We start from the raw sequence: 22,537 nt of genomic DNA on the forward strand, positions 1-22,537 counted from the left end.
CCGGGGGTTTGGGCGGCATGGCGAGGCACTCGGGGGGAGGGGGGCGGGGGTTTCGGCGGTGCTCCGGGGGTTTGGGCGGCCCGGCGCGGCGCTGGGGGGGGGGGTGTTATGGCGGGGCGCCGCTCTTCTTTTTTGCCTGGGGCGGCAAAAAAGTTAGAGCTGGCATTGCTTCCCTATACATATTTGAGGGGGGAGTGGGGCTGGTAAGTCTGGAGGCTGCAGTAGTAGTCATGGAATGGCTTTGCAGCTGTTCTACAGCCTGAGGGGGAGGATTCCTTCCCCTCTCTCTTGGATTTCCCTTCTGTTTTCTGGGGCTGTGCACTCATACAAGATTTGACCCTAAGTGACTGCAGTCAACAGCCATGTAGAGAGTATTTATATTTTTAAAGTGACCGCTTTAAAAGTTAAGTATCTTCTAACCAAGCTGGTGCATTAATAAAATAGTCCTGTTCCTAAAATGCTTTGGGAATTTTAGATAAAACTGAAAATATCCATCAGTATAGGTGGAAAAATCCTCCATAATAATATGAAATTAATATAATCTCTAAATGCTGGTGATGTCCTAAACCACTCAAATGCTGCTGTCTAAGTGATGTTAGAGGTGACATCACTTGGAAAAATATAAGCTACAGTTTAGCGGGCATTAAAGACCCCCCAGTCCTGATTATTCTTTGCACCAAGGCTTCTTAGAACGAATTACACATGCACTTGCTTTAAGGACCCTTCACACACTCAGAGTGGTGTAATTGGGCCTTAGTGTAAATGAGCATCTGGTTCAATATGTATATTTCTACAAGTCATTAGCATGTTGAATTTTTGTCTGCGTAATTCATCAGTAAATACTTACTAAATAGATTTTTGGATTAGGCAAGTCCATAGCATTCAATGTCCATCTTGCCTTGCAGTAAAGTTAATAGAAAACAGAGACATTCATCGCAATATAAATGTTTTGCTACATTATGAGCACTCATAAGTCCAAAGAATGAATCTGATTCATTATTCCATTACTCCAATTTTACTCCAGTGTGACTTGATTGTCAATGATAGAGTTACACTTTTTAAAAAACAGGAGTGAAATAGTTAAGGATCACCTGAGTATACTGCATTATGGTTATAGATACGCTACAGTATCTAATTTCTCTAGTTTATCTTCTTACAGCTTTCACAACTTATAGTCAATGCAGGAGGAGTTGCTGCTGTGATTGATTGTATTGGCAACTGCAAAGGAAATGTCAGGCTGCCTGGCATCATGATGCTTGGCTACGTAGCAGCTCATTCTGAGAACCTGGCAATGGCAGTGATCATCTCCAAGGTTAGCTCCTGCTTCATTGTCTTCCTATAGCCATTACAGTGAGTTTCTGAGAAGAAGAGGTAGAAGAATATAGTCCCACAGATGATTGGATGGAGTGGTTTACTGATTTGTTTAGTAACGCACATCATAGAAAAAGTACCAGCATATTTTTCTGTTTTGTATGTCCCTTAGGTTCTGATCCTGCAAATACTTAATCACATGTTTAACTTTCAGCACTTGAGTAGCTCCATTGAAATCAGTGAAATTACTCTAGCGCTTAAAGTTAAGTACATGTATAAGTGTAGGATCAGGGCCCTGGTTTTCAGTCATGTACTTACATATAACTATTAAGGAAAGAGTAAAACTACACCAGTATTACATTTCACACTTGGCAGTAACAGTGCACTTAAATTGCTGATAAAACATATCCATTTTTTTCAATAATGCGACTAGGCAGTTGTATATAATTTTTAGGTTAAATTATTCAGTATAAGAATTATAATTTATGTGTGCCTTTATTAAATAAACAACTTAACCATATTACAGTTTTTAACAACATGTATAGTTTTGATACAAGATGACATACCTAGTGATATGAGTGCATCTTCTGTAATATTACTCAAAGTTCAAAATGATGGGACAGTCTGGAAAAGTAAGGTCCTTAATGAGTTGCTGCTTTTGTGCTATGTTGGTATGGATTGGTTTACTAGAAAAAGCATCTGTTGAAATGTAAAATTATGCTGAGTTGCATTTGCACACACAAAGAAAAGAAGAGGTGTGACTTTCTATAGCCTGTTTCTTGTTAAAACAAATATTTGTGGCCACATTATAATCCTTTTTGAAACAAGAATTTGTGATGGCACACTATGACTGCACTGCTACTACTATAATAAATTTACAACAATAATTATCATGCTTACACACAATCTTGGTCCCTGAAATGCATTATATAGTTTGATTCAGCTATGCATATGATACTTTGCATTTAATAAGTTTGATGTTTGTAGATTTTTCAGTTTTAAATGAATATGTTTGATAGTAATGTAGGGGGGAGGTGAATTACTGTACCATATATGCAATAGGCAATAAGAGGGTTTAATATTTGTTAAATTTAATTGTATCTAACATAACATTTTGATGTGTGTTAAGGCCAATGGATAGTTGAATAAATATTATGCATTATCAAAATACATAATTCTAATTATAAACTGGGCATGACTAAGGGAGCAATCTAACTGATGAAGGTCCCAGCTCATGTGAGTATGGGTCAACATCTCCCTATGTAATAACATATTAGTCATTCTTAGATTAATTGTGTCCCATGAAAAAGGAAAAAATGATAATATGAAAGATTCCTATTAATAAAAAAAAATATAAAGTGAATACAGAAATACTAGAGACCTTGGAATATCAGTGTCTGACAAAAATGGTGGCTTTGCTTTCAGCTGCAGCCTGAATTGTGGCATCTGCTCTTTGAAACCTTTGGAGTAGCTGACGTGTTCACTAAAACTGCCCTCAAACTCAGAGAAACTGGCATATTTAATATTCTCTCTCCAGTTAGACTTGTATAGATTCTTTTTTTTTTAAATTCTTTCTAGCCACATAGTTGACTTGAAAAATGACAGCTCCATCCTATGTTCGTCTGCAATGTATTCAAGCCAGAAAAATAGAAATAGAAGAAACAAGCTTTTTGTAATAATCTGTTCCAGTGTCTAGTCCTGCCCTAGATTCATAATGTTTGTGTTTTTAATGAATACTACAGGGGGTGCCACAGCTGTCTATCTGCTTGTCAGAGGAACGAGAAGATCATATTAAGGCAGCGGCTGCTTGGGCCTTGGGACAGATTGGAAGACATACTCCAGAGCATGCACGTGCTGTTGCTGTAACAAATGTGTTACCAGTGCTGCTTTCCCTGTATATGGAAACAGAAAGCTCAGAAGATCTTCAAGTAAAAGTAGGTGCAGTGTCTGAAATACTATGCATTGCTGTTAATCACCAGATTTAAGTCCTTCAAAATTAGAGTGTTAATTGTTATTTAATATTATCATGCTACCAATCAGTGAGTGATGTCTAATGGTGTATTTTTATTTTTTGTACACATAAGCCTTTCTTACAATTTTATAAGTGCTGTCAGTATGAAATGTGTTTTTGCTGGCTTAAAAAAAACACTCTTGGGTAAAGGATAGTCCATATTTAGGGCCATCATTACACATTTACAAGGGGGCCAGTTACTGTCTGCCTATTAGCCTTTGTTAAAATAGATTTTTGTGTGACATTACAGGAAATGATGTGATCATATAATATATGATATATATCTTATCATATCATGTCATGCCATTTTGAAGGCAACTAGAGAATGATCAGCCCCAAATCTGTTGAGTAAGAAGACCCCACCTTTATATAGCCATTTTCAGAGTTTTAAGGCCAGTGGTCTCTCTCTCTCTCTCTCTCTCTCTCTCACTCACACCCCCCCCCCCCCAACATTCTCTGAACCTGCAGTCCTACACAATTGGGTCATTACTTTCTCTATTTTCTCTGCTTTAGGACCCAAACACTGATATACACTCACTTCCCTTTGCAGAGGTGGCAGTGCAAGGTGCAGGTCCAGACTGGCAGGGTCTCCTAATAAACTACTGCTCAAATACAATCTTTTAAAAACATATTTTTAATTTAACTTTTTTATTGTATTACAGTACTTTAATTTATATTTACTTAGGGGGCCTGCTCCCTTTCCCATTGTATTCCGAGGAAAATTGCCATTACTTTGACTAGATAACTTAATAGGAATATGGTGCACTGAAGGTTTGTTTTGCAGTTTGATAAGATGAGCCGAAAATTGATTCTTTATTAAATTAATTGATGGATTGTGTAGTTTTGATTCAGAAAATTGCCCTTCTGAAATAATTCTGATCAAAAAAGCAAATTGACCAGACTTCAAACATCAGGAATGTGGAACATAAATTAACATTGTTGTTTCATTGATGTCTTACTATAGACATTTTGTTTTGCATTTCAATAGACTAAAAAGGCCCTAAAGAACATCTTGCAGAAATGCACATATCTGCCAGCACTTGAACCCTTGCTGCATGATGCGCCTCCCAATATTCTGAAACACATAGTTGGGCAGTTCAGTAAGGTAAGAAAAGGCTCTTCTTGGTGAATGATAGATTAACCATCTGTTACCTAAACAGCATGTTTGCAGTGTTGTTGTAGCTTTGTTGGTCCCAGGATATTAGAGAGACAAGGGGGTTGGGTGAGGTAATATCTTTTACTACCACCTTCTCTTGGAGAAAGAGACAAGCTTTTGAACTACACAGAGCTCTGTCTCTTTCACCAACGGAAGTTGGTCCAATAAAATATATTATCTGTCACCAGCTGAAGCCGTGGCTGGGGCTGGAGCCGGGGCTATGCTCCCCACATAGCCCTGTGGCTTCCACCGGTGGCCACTGCTGGGGCTGTGCGCCTCTGCCCCGCGGTGAGGGCTGCAGCGGGGGCTGTCACCTCTGCTGCGGCTTGTACGGTTATTTTTCGTAAAAGTCATGGGTTCGTGAATTTTTGTTTGTTGCTGGTGACCTGTCTGTGACTACTAAAAATAACAGTCAGAAAATCTTAGCCTTACTCATAAGCAAGACACTGTCTTCCTCCTCTGCCAAAGTAGAAAATTAGCCCTTATGCAGAGAACCCAACTAGGTCAGTGCATCGCTTAAGTCCCACTGAAGCCATGTTTTAGGTCTAGTGCAAGCTCTCTGCACAGGGGTGAATTGAATCAATTATTAGAAAAATTGTTTTAAAAGTAAAAGCTTCTCCAGTTCTGTGTTTTATCTTTTGACTCCAGTCCTGGACTAGGTGGAAAAATCCAAACTCTTCTTCCAAACGCTTTAAAATGTGCAATTATGTCTGTTACTTAAATAACAGATTTGAGTAAAATATAAAGGTAAAAATTAATGTAATTAAAATATTTTATTTAAACTGTGAATAACTGTCATGGATTTTAGGTATTTTGAGTTTCTGCCATGGTGACCAGCTGTTAGGGAATCCCACTCCACTATAGCCCTTTCTTCTTTCAAATACAATACTGCATAATCCTTTAGTAGAGAGTGCCAGATTGTCCTGCTCTGGTGTTCTTTGCTGGAAATGCCAAAATAAAATTCTCTGATATTATCTAGTACTACATTTCACAGGCTTGGAAATGCTGCTGTTTATACATCTGGCTAAATCAATAAGGATTGCACATTTGTTCAAAATACCAGTGCCATGTTGCTTATGTGTGTTGACCACTGGAGCTGGCCAGGAAACCATTTTCCTATCCTGCAAAAAATTTTGAGGTATTGAAAAGTTTTCCCCATTCAACATTGGGATGAAAAGTCAATCTCAAAAATGTTTGTGAACTGAAAATCTGAAAAAATTCTTGGTTCAGCTCATTTGAAACATTACATTTTGATTTTGACCATTTGAAATGTTTATATTCTTCTTCGAGTGCTGTCCCTATGGGTGCTCCACTTCAGGTGTTGGTGCATCCTGGTGCTGTTGATCAGAGATTTTCTATAGCAGTGTTTTGTGTAGGATGCACGTGTGCAGTAGCTGTCTCGCTGCACCATTGGAGTCTCATCTAGCATGCGCATGACCTGACCCCTTCAGTTCCTTCTCAACCATCCTCGGCTGAAGACGGAACTTGGGGCAGTGTGTCAGCTTCTTCCCCTGTAGGTAGAGAAAAAAGAAAAATATTAGCTAGATACCTTAGATAAGTTCGTTCTAATTCATTGTTAACTTAGCTAGTAGTTTGTTTAAAAAGAAAAGTTTATTTTCCCATTCCCTGTTCCTTTCGGAGCACTGTCTGGAACATGCCTGGTTTCCCAGGCTTTAAAAAATGCAGCTCCTGATGGGAAGCGATGCCGATATCTGACAGACACTCTCTCTGTGTGAGATGTCTCAGTGAATCACACATACCCCAAAAGTGCGTTCACTGTAACAACCTGAAGGCAAGAGCCTGGCGCGACTGGGACCTCTGCCTCAAGATGATCCTAATGGAGAAATTGCTGCAGGTGAGCCCAAAAATGGATCTCCCAAAACATGTTGCTAAGGGCTCTCTGACCAGGTTGGAACCAAGGAAGAGCACAGCTCTGTCCTCTAAAGAAAAGAGGAAGCAAGAGTCAACCTCTCCCCAGAGGAAACCACACAAAAAGAAATGGTCCCCTGTGAGGTCATTACCTTCAGTGCTGACTGCCTCTCAAGTCAGTGCCTATGACTCACTCAGCACCTCCAGCACAGGCTGTACCGTTGAGCCCAAAGCCATGGGTGGTGCATATTGTAGGCTGGGGGAGGCTATGCCTCCCCAAACAGCCCAGCGTGGCCCACCCACAATCCACCTGGAATGCCCCCTCCTGCTTGCCCTTCTCCCTTGGCCCAGGCAGGCTGGCTGCCCCTCTTCAGGCAAGCATGCTGGAGCTGGGACGAGGGCTAGGGTGGCTGCGGTTGGGCCTTGGGGTGGCTGGAGCTGCCCAGCAGTGGGGGGCCCCCGGGCGCTGGGGCCGCTACCCATTGCGAGGGGTGTGGGGGGCTGCCTGCTTCATGCTGGTGGGGGGCCACGCACCACCCACCCAGAGCTTGGGGGCGAGTGTGTGCGCATCCTCCCGAAGCCGGCAAGTCAGCCGCCACCCATGCCCAAAGCAGTAATGGAGTCGAGATATAGGCATAGCCATGCCTCCTACACGGCACTGACCACGTTGGTATGGGAAGTGGTTACGGCACCAAGCCTGCTGCCACCTCCAGCACTGACAATGACCTCGGCACCGATGCCTCCATTGGCCCTGACTGATATCGCCATGATGGGTCCACCGGCACTGACAAAGGCAAGCCACAAGACAGCTGCACACCATTCAGCTCCTACAAAATCCTTGGCACCGCCTCCATCGGTACCACAGCAATTCCTAATGCAGAGGGATATATAAATGTCTTTGGTGCCCCAATCACCACATTTTGGCACTGACGGATTTCCCCCAAGAAGCATCATTATGCAGCCCACTTCTCCCATGACACCATCAGTACCAAGCGACAGCGAGAATGAGGAACAGGATGAGGGGGTCTTCTCCCCACAACACTCCTCGCCTCCTCAACACAGACCACTTGGAGGAAAAGTCTGAGGGCCAAAAAATCATCATAAACAGCCCACGCACCCATGGTATGGACAACCATGGATGTGTCCTCCCATGGCGTTTCCCATGCAGTGGCCAACATGGGACCTGTGGGCAGCATATAGAGCCCACTATGCCAAAACCTCATCACCACCCAGAGGTGAACTTAGGTCTCCTTCACTGTCCCCAGTGGCTACAACATCCATAGTCCCAGAGGATATAACAGAGAAGCTCGAAGAATAAACAGGTCAGGAAAACGTGTCACCACCTCACAATTCTTCCTCTCCTCACAAGGCCATTATGCCACCTCCACCTACAATGGCAGACAATTTTAAACAGTTTCAAGAACTCTTTGAGAATTGCACTGAGCCAGGACACACTTTTGGAAGAAGTCCAAGAAAATCAGCATAAATTGCTCCAAATTTTGCAAACCTCATCGTCCTCAAAAATTGTACTACCAATAAACAACGCCATCCTGGAACCTGCTGAAACGGTGTGGCAGATGCCAGCCACCATTCCACCAACATGCAAAAGGGCCGATAGAAAATATTATGTGCTGGCCAAAGGCATGGATTTCCTCTTTTCTCATCCGTCACCAAACTCACTGGTTGTCGAGGTGGCAAACAATCAATCTAAACATTTTAAATCCATACCTCATGATAAGGACCACAAACGGCTGGATCTCCTAGGAAGGAAGGTATACACCTAGTCCACTTTGCAATGTAGGGTCACCTTCCTGGTGCAACACTCCGCACGCTGGGCATTTACACATCACTAGCTAAAAGAAAGCCTTACCAATCTTACCACCATTCTAAAGACACACGATGTAGTTGCCAGAATACCAGACCTTAAAACACCAACAGGCAGAGAAACCAACCACAAAGACACCAACCATCTTAACCCCAACCAGCCGTGTCACAACTGTCATCTACTAAGCAACAATTTTGAACTGTTGGTCAAGGGTCTGAATGACCTCCCACTCAAGACAGCGCCACTTTGCCCATTTGGCCATCGACTGAGACCTTTTTATCAAACATGGGAATTCATAACAAGGACCACTGGTCCTAGAGATCATATGATCAGGTTATGCCATCCACTTTATTTTTTGCCCACCTACCCTACCTCCTTCCCCATCCCTCTTCAGGGACCCTTCTCACAAGCACCTCTTAAGGCAGGACCTACATCATCTACTGCAACTAGGTACCATGGAACTAGTACCTATGCAATACAGAGGGAAGGGCTTTTATTCCCATTATTTCTGACCCAGAAGAAAAATGGAGGATGGCGACCCCTATTGGATCTACAAAAACTTAACAAGTTTGTCCGCTCCCAGAAATTCAAAATGGTCACATTAGGCACTGTGATCCCAGCGCTGGAACAGGGGGACTGGTTTTCAGCCCTTGACCTACAAGACACATATTTCCACATTACCATTCACCCAGCTCACAGGCGATTCCTCCGATTCACATTATTAGGACACGAGCACTACCAGTACATAGTGCTTCCATTCAGACTGTCCACTGCACCAAGGGTCTTCTCCAAAACCCTTGCGGTTGTCGCTGCACACCTGTGCAAGCAGGGAATCGTGTTTTTCCCGTATCTAGATGACTGCTTCCTGAAAGACCCCAATTGGATAGTGACGACAGAAATCGCCCAACCGACTACTGCCCTCTTCCAAACACTTGGCTGCAATTGAACATACAAAAGTCGACATTGATACCCACACAACAACTAGACTTCATTGGAGCACACCTCAATTCAGTTCAAGCCAGAGCATCTCTACCGCAAACCAGATTTCTGGCAATAAAAAAGCTCATAGAGACAGTTTTCATCAGTCCACGAATCACAGCAAAAACCTGTCTACAACTGTTAGGACACATGCAGCCACCACATTCATGGTAAAACGTGCGAGACTACACATGTGCTGCCTACAGGGTTGGCTGAGTTCCGTATACAAACCCATCAAACACAGTTTGAACAAGATCGTAACACCACCTCCCAGAGTACTAGAATCCCTTCAGTGTTGGACAAAACAGGAAAATATCTGCCTAGGGATTCCCTTTTACCAGGAACCACCCTCAATTCTGATCACAACAGATGCCTCCTTGATAGGTTGGGATGCACACCTGGATCATCAGACAATCCATGGCAGGTGGTCACCAGCGGAAACACAGCTCCATATCAGCATACTGCAACTAATAGCGGGACGGAATGCTTGCCTCCATTTCCTTCCGCTCATAAGGAACGAGACGGTATGGGTGATGACAGACAATATTGCATGCATGTTCTACATCAACCGACAAGGGGGCGCACGATCCCACTCCCTATGTACTTAGGTCATAAAACTCTGGAACTGGTGTATTCATCATCACATTGACATCTCAGCCTCCTACCTCCCTGGATGTCAAAATACCACAGCAGACACTCTAAGCAGATGGTTCTCACAGGAACACAAATGGGAAATGAATCCCTCAGTCTTACAACTAGAGCCCTGTGTGGATACAAATTTATATCCATGGATGCGGATATTCACGGATATAAATCAGTATCCGCAGAACCGCAGGGCTCTCCCGGGAACCACAGCAGCAAAAGGAGCAGAATGTGCGGCCGCTGCTCCCAGGAGCCAGCATCCAATGCCAGCAGCTCCTCTGGCATGGCTGTACCGCCCACAGCCCCGCCCACTGGGGCGGGCAGGCTCACTGGCAGCTATCCCTGGTCATGCTCTTGTGTTCAAGCAGTGCGCACACCCCCAGACAGGAGACATAGACAGCTGTGTGGAAGGGACGGGGCCAGGGCTGGGGGCGGGCCTGTGGATGGTACAGCTGCACTGGGGAAGCTGCCTGCGTGGGGTGCTGGCTCCTAGGAGTGGCAGTCCAACATTCTGCTCTTTCCACCACTGCGGTTCCTGGGAGGGCCCTGCAGTTCCACGGAAACCGATTTATACCCGTGGTATCTGAATTCGTGGATATAAATTTGTATCCATGGAGGGCTCTACTTACAACATATATTCCAACGATGGGGGTTACCCACCATTGACCTATTTGCTACATCTCAGAATCACAAATGTCCGCTAGTCTGTTCGAGAGCGGGATTAGGACCTCGATCCGTAGGGGATGCTTTCCTCCTCACATGGGGAACAGCACTCCTATATGCATTCCTGCCAATCCCCCTAATCCCCTGGGTCCTACACAAAATACAGGACAACAATGCCAAAATCATATTGATAGCCCTACCGTGGCCCAGGCAGACCTGCTATCCTTACCTGATGCACATGACGGTTTGCACCCCACGAACTCTCCCACTGAGACCGAATCTTCTCTCTCAAGCCAATGGTCAGATCCTCCATCTGAACCTGGAGAAACTCCATCTGAAAGCCCCTTCATGGTTCCAGCAGCACGAATTAGCCTGTTTGGAACAAGTCAAACACGTTATTGAACAGCAGATGTATATCCACATGCAATACATACCTGCATAAATTGAAAAGATTCTCCATATGGAGTCAGAACAAACAATACTACACCACTGTCGCTAGTGCTAGAATATCTCTTAGAACTAAAGAACTCAGGACTGTCCACAAGTTCTAGTAAAGTACATCTCACGGTGATCACCACTTTTCATCATAAAATCGATGGATTCTCGGTATTTGCACACCTGACCACCAAGCAGTTTCTCACTGGCATACAGAATCTCTACCCAGAAGTATACCAACCCACACCACTTGGGACTTAAACCCAGTTCTCAAAGGCCTTACTAGACCATCCTTTGAGCTGCTGGCCACTTGTTCCTGGGATGTTAAGGTGGCATTCTTGGTGGCTATCACCTCCGCTAGACGAGTGAGTGAGATTGTTGCATTAATGGCTAATCCACCATACACTGTCTTCTTTAAAGACAAGATCACATTGCAACCTCACCCAAAGTTCCTCCCCAAAATAGCTTCAACTTTCCATATCAACCAACCTATTCATCTCACCACATTGTACCCCAAACTGCACAGAAACACACAGGAGCCATGTTACACACTCTAGATGTTTGACCAGAATAGAACAAAATCTTTCCGCAAATCCCCAAGACTCTTCTTCTTGACAACAGAACAATCCAAGGGCTCCGCTATATCCTCTCAGAGACTATCTAAGTGGATCTCGAGCTGCATCCAACTATGTTATCAAACAGATAAGACAGAGCCACCAATGGGGATCAGGTCCCATTCTGTGTGTTCCATGGCAGCATCTATACCATTTCTGAACAATGTACTGTGATGTTACACCCCATATTCTTTATAGAAACATGCTTATGATATGAATATGGCATAACTAAGATTTATTTGATGCAAGATGGGTCTTGTGAAATATCATTGGAAAATTTACTGAATCTGATTATCCAATTTGTATGCATGTATCATTTATGTATCTGAAGTTAGGAATATTGACTATGTAACAATTACAACTGTGTGTGTACTTGGGGAACACCCACCAGACAGAATGCAATCAGCCTGAATGGGCCATTAGGAAAGCCAATGGGTCTTTGAAAATGCTGACTTCCCATCTTCCTGGAGTTCCTTCCTGTGGATATTACAAATAAACCTTGTCTCATGGTTGCTTTGACACTGTAAGGTCATGTGATCATGTCACCTGGTACAGGACACCATCCTGAGCTGGTATTTTTCCACTGAAGGGGGGGGGGGCAAACAGGGAAACAAAAGATTCACGCCATATGTAAATCCTGCTTAAGGCTGGAGAGTGAGTTAATCAAGGTTGCCGGTTCTTCACTGAATCCCCGTCCAGGATGACTGCTGTAAACACCTAAGGGTATGTGTACACCCAGCCGCTAGTTCGGCTGCTGGCAATCGAAGTTCTGGGTTCGACTTATCGCGTCTTGTCTGGACGCGATAAGTCGAACCAGGAAGTGCTCGCCGTCGACTGCGGTACTCCAGCTAGACGAGAGGAGTACCGCGGAGTCGACGGGGGAGCCTGCCTGCCGCGTGTGGACCGAGGTAAGTTCGAACTAAGGTACTTCGAACTTCAGCTACGTTATTCACGTAGCTGAAGTTGCGTACCTTAGTTCGATTTGGGGGTTTAGTGTAGACCAAGCCTAAGACTGATCTGGGGAGAAAGGACTGGGACCCAGGCTGATTCATGGGTCTAGCCTATGAAGAGAAATACCTGAAACTCAAAGCTGCAGAAACTCTGCATGAAGTTCTTTGCAGTAAAAGTGTATCTCTTGCACCATAACTCTGAAATTCTCTGTCTTTGGACATTAGGGAGATTGCTTTCATCAACTCACTTATAGCCTAAAACAACATTTAGGGTGAGAAATTACTATTTGTAACCAGTTTCTTTAGTGAATTAAGCTTAGGATGTGTGTTTGTTTATTTTGCTCAGTGATCTGCTTTGTTCTGTTTGCTATCCCTTATTATCACTTAAAATTCATCCTTTGTAGTTAATAAACTTGTTTTGTTTTCTAAAACCCAGTTTGTGCAATTCATAACTACGGGGGGTGGGGGGGATGGCAAAGAGCTGTGTATATCTTCCTCCACAGTGAGGGAGGGGGCGATTTTCATGAGTTTACGCTATATAGATCTCTATAAAGTGCAATACAATATAATTTTGGGTTTACATACCAAAGGGTGTGTGCACAGGAGTGCTGGGCAATCCCCTAGCTGAGTCCTCCCACACAGAGCTGATTGCAGACTCTGGGGGTGTGATTCTAGAGTTGGGTGTGTCCCTACTTGTGTGTGTGCTGGAAAGGAGCTTGAGAACCTGTCACAACAGCACAGGATAGGGGGAGCCCAGGCTGGTGGGACAGGCTGGCTAGGTGGGACCTCAGCACATCCAGTGGCACCCCGAAAAGGGGGTCCACCCCATCACATATCTCAGAGATCTGCAGAGCTGCTACATGGGCCTCAGAACATACGTTCATTTACTAGTAAACAATTACACAGGACTCACGAGCTGATGCCATGCTGGGTCTAACAGTCCTCTCCTCCACTATGCATGTAACTCCAAAGTCCCCCCAACCATAGTGGACACTGTTCTACAATCACCTGAAGTGGAGCACCCACAAGGACAGCACTCGAAGAAGAAGAGAGGGTTACTCACCTGGTGCAGTAACTGAGGTTCTTCGAGATGTGTGTCCCTGTGGGTGCTTCACTACCCACCCTTCTCCCCTCTACTTTGGACTTTGATACAAGGACTCTATAGTAGAGAAGGAACTAAAGGAGTCGGGCTGTGTGCGCGCTAGATGAGACTCCAACAGTGCAGTGAGACAGCTACTGTGCACGCGTGTCCCGACCGAACACTGCTACCGAAAATCTCCAATCAATGGTGCTCGGACATACCAGCACCTGAAGTGGAGCACCCACAGGGACACACATCTCAAAGAACTTCAGTTACTGCACAAGTGAGTAACTCTCTTTCTTTTTTTTCTTTTTCTTCTTTCTTACTATAACTAACTTGCATTTCAAAAGGAAAAGCAGTTTCAACCGGGAAAAATGGATTTTTTTTCATTTAAAAAAATGTTAGAACAAAACGTTTTGACAATTTTGAAACTTAGTTTTTCAACTTGAAAAACATTGTTGAAACTGACTCTTCCCCATGAATGGTTTCAACAAATCAGCATTTTTTGATGAAAAAATATTTTGTCAGAAAATTCCCAACCAGCTCTGCTGACCACAGCGAGTAATAAAGGGAGCTCTTAGTAGCTAGCTGCCCATTGTATGGATTTTTGCTGTTTCTAATGTTGTAAATGGCTTGGACGGACACAGTTTATATTGGATGACATGTTGGTTTTTTATGCTTCTCCTCACCCATTGCATTAAACAAACTATGTTTGGGTGGTTTATGTATAATGTATACATTTATATGAAGTTCTTTGCAGTAAAAGTGTTTCTCTTGCACCATAACTGAAATTCTCTGTCCTTGGACATTAGGGAGATTGCTTCCATCAGCTCACTTATAGTCAAGTAAAAGCTTTATTGTCTAAAGTGCACGTCACTGTGGGGAAGCTATGGCCATTTGAGCAATGCCCTGAGTACAGGTTTGTGCATCACCACACTGTCTCAGTGGGGGTTGAGGGAGGTACTGTGCCTCTCTGAGACACACAGTCCCTCCCTAAGATCGCTCTTGCTCAAGGGGAGGGTGCATCCTGCTCCTCCCAGCCAGCTTTGGGAGCCAGTATGGAGGGAGGAAGGGGCATGGCTTACCCCCTTATTATCCCCTTTTAGGTAGTTTGTGCCCCTGGATGCAGCAGTTCCACAGTGAAGGGATTGTAATTGATCCTGGCCCTTGCATGAAGTGGTAATGGGGACAAACTCCTTGCTTCTCCCTTTGCCCTCTCTACCTGAGGGCCAGGAGAGTCTGTTGTTTAATCCTTCTGGGGGTGTTTTATATGGTACAAAAGGAACTAGAGAAATTAAGTTTGTCTGTTTAAATTGTTAGCTCATCTACCTGATGGGGAACGTGTCTCATTCCTTTTCCCCACTCTTTTAGCATAGTTGCTCTTTTTTTCCAAGGTGCTAGTTAACAACTGAAACACAACCAAACTTAAAACTTGGTTTGCCCAGCCAATACGAATGGGGCCAGATCAAGTTATAAAGTGCTTTTGCCCATGTAGGGTTTAACCTAAAGGGTTGGGTACAACCATGTTTAATCAATCATGGCTATTTTTGTGACGTAGATGTAGCTGACAGCTCATTGTTTCACTCTACATACCATTCTGGCCTAGTAGATCCACTGGCCAACTACTGCCATTCTTCTTTGCCTGCCCACAGCCCTCCTCCTCCTCTGGAGAGAGCTGCATATCAGCATCATTCGGGGGGCTGCAAAATCCCTTTACTTACCACTTCTGCTTTCCATCTCCTTTGTGCAGCAGAAACATTGCATTTTTGTTATCTGTAGGGGCCATCCATGGCTACACAGACGGACTGCAGGATTTGATCCATGGTTTTTAATATCCAGGAACTTGAGTTGATAGTAACAATCAATATTAGATCATAAGAATGATATGAAAATTTGCTATACAAATAAACTGAGTGAATCAATATAAAAGACTTAACTAAGTCAGTGGTAATGGGACAGGTGCAATTATCATTCCATGTTAGTTTTCTGTTTGTTTAATCTTCGCAGGCACGTTGTTTTGTAGAAACAATTAATATTAATTGCATAAAGCTGTCATAAGCATTTTTATGATTTACAGTGGTGTATATTAAATGAACAGGTCAAATTATGTTGCAGCCTAGTGGAGGTGGCTCAAGATTTAATTGTTCCTAGTTAACCAACAAGTTAAAATAAAACCTTTATTACAGGAGGTGCTACATCTCTGAATATTGCTTGCAATTCTGTTTTATCTTATTCTCTGTGTATGTTCTCCGATTTTTTTTTTTAATATTAAAGCTTACCAATGTAGAAGGCTCTTTTAAAGGAAAGTTTAACACTCATTATGTACTTCATTTTTGTAGGTGCTGCCGCATGATAGCAAAGCACGACGTCTCTTTGTAACAAGTGGTGGACTTAAAAAAGTTCAAGAGATAAAAGCAGAGCCGGGGTCACTTCTTCAAGAGTACATCAACACTATTAACAACTGTTACCCAGAGGAAATAGTAAGGTGAGGAAATTGGAGTCCTAGTAATTCATAGTTGTTACATTGTTAGATTGTCTTCAAAGCACAAAATGAGAGATTTAAAATATAATTTAAGGTCTGTGTGAATGCCCTTTTAAAATTAATGACCATCTTTGGTTATCAGCCCGAAAGAGTAGTTGGACGAACACAGAATTAGACAGATACTTTCTTGTCTTTCTGAACGCTTTATTATTATCTTTTTAAAATTGCTTCTCAGGTTCAAATTTACCTCTTGCTAAACAAAGCCCAAGATTGCCCTTTTGCAGGGAACTAAGTGGGAGTTGGGGAATAGAATTAACTCCCAAATCCACCTGGCAGGCTCTGGGGCTGCAACACCACCCTTCTGGATGCCATGTCAATTTGTAAGCTGCAGTAGCAGTCTCTGCCCCATACATGGGGTATTCAGGCCATGGAATCCAGGTAATGTATCTTTTGGTGCCTCCTCTAACTTCCCCTTGGCTTCCCCAACACCGTTCTCTGAGCTAACCTGTTCCGAGGCTTCACTGAAACTTCCTGCAGTGTACCAGGGTGCAGAGAGCCTCCTGATCTCTTGCTCCAGCCACAGCTGCTCCTTCCCTGAACCTCCTCATGAGGCTTAAGTGTTATATAAAGGACCATGTCTGCACCAAGGTGAGTTTTGCTCTTAATGAATACAGAAATACTGTTAAATAGCTGGCACTTAAAATGTCACCAACCTCAACTTATAATAAGGAGGGAAATCTCCTCCTGAATTCTAGATACCCATTTACCAATTCTTCACTTCAGCAATACACTCATGGGGATGTTGTACTGTTGCACTCTCCGTACTGGTTCTTTGCATCAGCATCATCCTGTTTGCTTCTGCAAGGAAAAACTCAGTGACTGTCAAAGGGGTGAAGAATCGTCAAGACATTTTCAAGCTATGAAGAGTAACAGTACAGAATTTAAAGAAGACATTTGTTTACATTTTTTGGCTGTACTTCATGTTTGCTTTTGCTACAAACTACTTTTTTTGTTAGGGGAAGCAAAGAAACATGCCATTGGTGTAATGAAGAAAATGTGCCCTTTAAGTTCCTCCCCCTGTCTCTTTGTGCAGTAGAACCATGCTGGTTCCACTGCCTGGGGCACTTCTGCTGCTCCAGATGTCAGGGCTGGATTTGTCCTGTAAAGCTGCTGTTTCAGGCTGTCTGTCTGCAGATTCAGGAAGACAACTGCATTAGTTTGAATTTGGAAAGTTATTTTCACAAAAGCTAATAATGGATTTACAAAACAACTATATCAAATTTAAAATTCTGTAGAAAAATCAGTGAGGAGAATGGAGCAAACAGAAATTCTACGCATTATTAACCCCCTCTGTGCTAGCATTTGGGATTTCTCATTGAACACGTTTCAATTATAACAAACCTTACTCCTGTCTCCTTGTAGTTAAGACTTTCAGTGTTCTGAGATGTGCAGCATACATCTGCAACAATGGCTCTGTACGGATCTTTAAACATACAGTATTACTGTGTTTTCTTAGGAACATGCACAGTAATACAAGTCTCATATATTATGCTGATGGGTATGGTATAAAAACCTAGACAGATAGCTAGCAGTGCAAGACTTCAGTATTATGTAGATTGAAGGCTCTTTCTGGTATAGCACTGAAGTGATTTTGCTTATACAACTAGTGTGCATGCCTCCACTCTTAACTTTTAGAATTAAGAATAAATATAGCTAGCCTATTGGGCATAAATTGATAATGTCTGTATTCAAACCTTATTTGTTGTTCTCGGATAATATGATTTGGAAGTTTTGAGGTATGTACAGCTATTCCTATTGTTGATTTTGAAACTTCATCCACCTCTCTTAAGTCTGATATTCATCTAACATCAAGAACGCAGGACGTGGTTTTTGTAAGCTTTGGTGGCTTGTAAAAAAGGGAGCAACTTGAGTGTTGTAAATTCCTCAATGCAAAGTCTTCAAAGAATCACACTGACAAAGGAAATTCTCCAGAAATTTCTCAAGGGAGAGAGACTTTGACCATGGTTGTTTCTAAGTAAAACATTGGAAAAATTTAATGTCGTTTTTCTTGGTCTTATCTTGCCACATTGGAATAGAAACAAACTAGTCCAGCATAAAAAAATCAGTATGCAATGGACTTTCAAAAGCCTTTGTTAGGACTTTTTATTTGTGGGTAAATAAAGGATAAAATTCTCCCTTGGACCCTATAGGTTAACAGAATTAATAATTACTTTAGGTGTCTTTAGGAGATTTCACCCCACAGATACAGGTTTTTAAAAATTCCATGAATGATTTACCAAGTCAATGATCCTTTGTAGTTTTCAGTTTTTGTAGGTCATAAAAATAGGGCTTAATTTACAAACAAGTGACCATAAAAGTGCTCATCTGACTTAGACATGCAAATATCCTTATGCACTTAAGTGAGATTTTGCATACATAGCTGGGTATGGGCATAAGCACTGACTTGCACATACACTGGGGCATGTGTGGATTTACATCAGATCCAGGTGTACATAAAAATGTGCACGGATTTTAAAATTTAGCTTCTATGACGTCTAAGCATATTTACTGGAAATCTCAGTGCAGACAAAATTCTAGCATCTATGTCAAACCATGAACTATAGTGTAATATGCTTGAGACCTGCAGGGTTGGAAGGATTTTGTGAATTTTCACCAGTGAACCTTTAGGTAAATGGTATAGTTCAGTTAAAAAAGCAAAAACAAAAAGCCTTCAACCAGTCAGCAGCAAGCTTATTCAGAAAAGGGCAGTCTACTTAAAAATAAAAAATGCTGGCCTCTGATTACTTGAGGCACACAACTGGGCTGTTCTCAAAGCCAGTCAGAATGCAGTAGGTCAATAAAGTCACAGTGAATTTCTACTCTAATAAAAATCTCTTGAATAATATAATCTCCATCAGTCACTTGGTATTACAGAAATAAGATCATTGCCATAAAACATTGTTACAAGATCACTGTTACTAACATTGTACATTAATCAACTTTTTGCCTCTGCATTAGTTTTCGACACGTGCACTTGCATTTCTCTGGCAGCCGTAAACCATTATGCTGTGACAGCCATTCTGTGGAAACTCATGCTTTGCATTAAGGGCCAGAGTTTCTCATGAGCTCAGCACCCAGCAGCTCCCATTGAGAAGAGTGTTGTTGGATGCTGAACTCTCTTGAAAACTGGCCACTTCCTTTAAGTGCCTAATTGGGAGCTGAGCTCTTTTTGAAAATCTGACTCCAATTGAATACTGAGCAGTTCTGAAAATCTAGACTTATAGGTCTGAATGCTGGCATTTTACAGTCATTTTGCTCAGGGGTAAATGACGACACAATATGCAAGATAGTACAGAAACAATCTCTTAAAGGATTACAGGCGGATAATTACTGATCTTCTTGAGCTATAACCAAAGTTTGAGTCTAGCAATTTTCTAATAAATGCACTAGATATTAATATAATTTAAATATTTAGCATAATATATATTCCATTATCTAATACACAGACAAAATGTTTCTTTTTCAGGTATTATTCTCCTGGATATTCTGATGCACTTCTGGAAAGGGTGGAAAATTATCAACCAGTTTTATAAATGCTTCGATTTTTCTGTTAAAATACTCTATTTCTCATCTGTGCTTTTATGATGAGCAGGAAAATACAGTACAGTATAGCCAGAAACTCTTGCTGAATTCTGAAATATTTATCTTTCTTCTATTTTCTGAACTATTAATCACCATTATTAATCCTTTGTCAGTTTGAAGAAATAACCTTGATTTTGTGTGTGTGTGCTGTAGTGTTTGTGTAAGCTCACATTGAAAACAGGGATTCTCAAATGTCAGGAGTTCATGTTTCTCAAAAGTCAGTCATGCTGCAGGGCGCTGAGCACTGCCTGGATGTACTTGGGAGCCCTCTTCAACTCCCACTGCACTCAATGGAAGTTGAAGGAGTTCCGTGTCTCCAGCAAGTTATATTTTGTTCTGTATATAATTAGTTTTTGAAGTTTTGCTCCTCCTTTTCTGATTTTTCTGCCTGATCCTACAAGTAGTTATTACCTCATGTTTCACTAAAACTCCATGTGAGAGCAAGGATTTGTGATGGAGAAACTCTTTGTAGAATCAGTCCTTATTCTTTATTTCCTCACGGAAAGCTAGTGGTTATTTGACCTGGGCCCAGGCTTTGGCTTTCCTAGTATTATAACCATTTCCCTGTTTGTACCTTTATATATAGGTTAGAGCTCCCCAGGTCCGAGAGAATCGTAACTCTTTTTTATTATGCAATCAGTTTTCCTCTGAAACATTTCCAACCCCTCCTTGATGGAAAGCAAGAGACTGACTTATTAGGTACGATTTTGGTCTCTAGGGGCCGAAGTAGGTATAAAATAGACAAGCTGTCAGGGTCTGACAGTGATATGAGGACCAAATCCTACCTTGGCTGGTGCAGTATGGTGGACCAGGAATCCTGGCCAGTGCATCCTCTGCAGGAGTCCTGCTGCTCGAGGCAAGATTTCTCATGATGGGAAGGAGCAGCACACTTCTCTGCCCCTCTGATCAGGAACAGAGTGTGAGCACCCAAACTGAGCTTTCTGTATGTGCATAGGGGCCAGATCCTGTAAGGTCCTGTCAGATTCAGAGCACCTTCAACTCTGGTTGAAAGTACGCAGCCTCTGGCAGAAAGTACTCAACAGCTCACATAATGGGCCCTCAGAACAATGCCTGCAAAGTACTGAGCATCTTCAGTGACTTGAGGGCACTTTACTCCCAGTGACTTGAATGGAACTTGAGGTTGCTCAGCATTTGTCAGGAGACAATTGGCACCCTGCAGAATTGGGTCCAAACAAGTTGGGAGCCTAAAGAGAGTCCCTCATCCGTAGATCATGCCCACACAGGTATGTTGCAAATATTAGCTGTTGGCTTTCTTAGTGCTTGCTGGAGCACTATGGAGAGATTTTTCCCTTACGTGGTGTAATAAGACTCTTAAATTCCTCTTATCCCTCTTGGGTACCAGTGCAGCACAGGACAGGATGTAGCCCTGAGTATTCACTAGCTTACCTGGCATAGTCATTTGTCATTCCCTTTGAACTACTGACAATTTTTCTCCCTCTAGTATGTAGCATTTTCTTTCAAAGAATAATAAAAATTTTGTTTCTGCAATGGAGTGTTCAGTGTGGGGAGAGACGTTTGAAAACCCCGCATTAAAGAGAACACTTTTGACATACAATAAAATGTGTCAAATACATTTTTTTAAGAAAGTAGAAAAATTAAAGTTTATAAAACAGGAATAGTCTCCTCTATTAACCGTGTATAACAGGAGCAATGCTTCAATGTAGTTGGAAATGATTTAGAGTGGGTACCTTTGCCAAATTCTAAATTTCTATTTTCTTTTATTCTTGTCAGCATCATTTTCAGCACTTTACAAAAATATTGATGGGTTATCTTGACTAAAGGACTAATTCTACAAAGGGCTGAGACCCTGCTGTGAGGTGTGAGTGCTATCAGCTTCCACGTTTTTTAGAGGGAGTAGAGGGTGCACAGCACCTTGCAGTATCTAGCCCTAATTGAAGTGGAAGCTGAGAGGCTTCATGAATTCTGATACTGAGATATTCATAGACCATACCAGGTGGGTTCCTTCCTTAGCAACCAAAATATCTGTCTTCCCTAACGGAAAGTAAACACCATATCGTACCCCGACCTCTAAATCTTTTTCTAATTTTCTCACAGTAGACCAGATCATCCAAAGGGATGAACTCCACCTGTGTGGACAAAACAGTGTGAAAGGAGGGTGCTTGGTGCCTGGCAGAAGCTGGCCCAATATTGGGGAATTATTATTTAAGACAATTATACATTTTTTCTTAGGCAAATAAAATCATTTGGCCTCTAACTGCTGTAGTAATAATCCAAGGATCCTGCCAGATCCTGCCACGCTGCTGCAGTCAGGGGAGTGGAGATGCTGCAGAATCTTGTGCTGGTTGCCTGCAGTTGAACAGGCTCCTTCACTGGGTTGCACCCCCTCCACCTGTGGCTGGAGGACTCCCCATGGACACTGATGCTGCACAGGGCAGGATTTAGGTCTTAAACAGCACTAGGACTTATTTGCATTTTCAAATTCACTAGCTCAATGACTACTATTTTTGTAGTGCTTCAATAGCTATGTTTTACAGCACTTCAGCCCTCTCTCTCTTGGCTTAAATAATACCTGTACCTATGTTAATGTTTATAGCCACTACTATGGCAACTGTCGAGTGGTATCTTTTGTCTCAGTTCCATGTAATAAAATATAGATGTTTGCATTTTAATTCACTGTAGAAATCCTGTTTTTGTACTGATTTAATGGCATCATCTCCCAAACAAACTCATGGAAGTTGGCTTGATGAACAGGCCGATTGTGCAAGGGTCAACTGCTGCCTCAGTTTACCTCTGGAGCAGTGCTTCTATATCTCCCTCTGAAATCTCATGCACCTATGTATGTATTTCAAATATAATTCCAACTTGTGGGGACTGGTTTATTAACCCATAACACAAA

General features: G+C 42.4%; 1 protein-coding gene across 1 annotated transcript in view; it reads left to right on the top strand.

Annotated features, from left to right (window-relative positions):
* SPAG6 (sperm associated antigen 6) overlaps positions 1 to 22,225 on the top strand; it is a 53,392-nt gene extending 31,167 nt beyond the window's left edge. Inside the window, exons 7-11 of the mRNA XM_024199486.1 lie at positions 1,160 to 1,312; positions 3,054 to 3,245; positions 4,311 to 4,427; positions 15,875 to 16,020; positions 19,544 to 22,225. Of these exons, the coding sequence (XP_024055254.1) occupies positions 1,160 to 1,312; positions 3,054 to 3,245; positions 4,311 to 4,427; positions 15,875 to 16,020; positions 19,544 to 19,610 (675 nt within the window). The 3' untranslated portion in view covers positions 19,611 to 22,225. The remainder of the gene's footprint in view (positions 1 to 1,159; positions 1,313 to 3,053; positions 3,246 to 4,310; positions 4,428 to 15,874; positions 16,021 to 19,543) is intronic.
* The last annotated feature ends 312 nt before the right edge of the window (positions 22,226 to 22,537 follow it).

Source organism: Terrapene carolina, unplaced genomic scaffold (assembly GCF_002925995.2).
Source record: "Terrapene carolina triunguis isolate 2854851 unplaced genomic scaffold, T_m_triunguis-2.0 Scaffold84, whole genome shotgun sequence".
NCBI lineage: Eukaryota > Metazoa > Chordata > Testudines > Emydidae > Terrapene > Terrapene triunguis.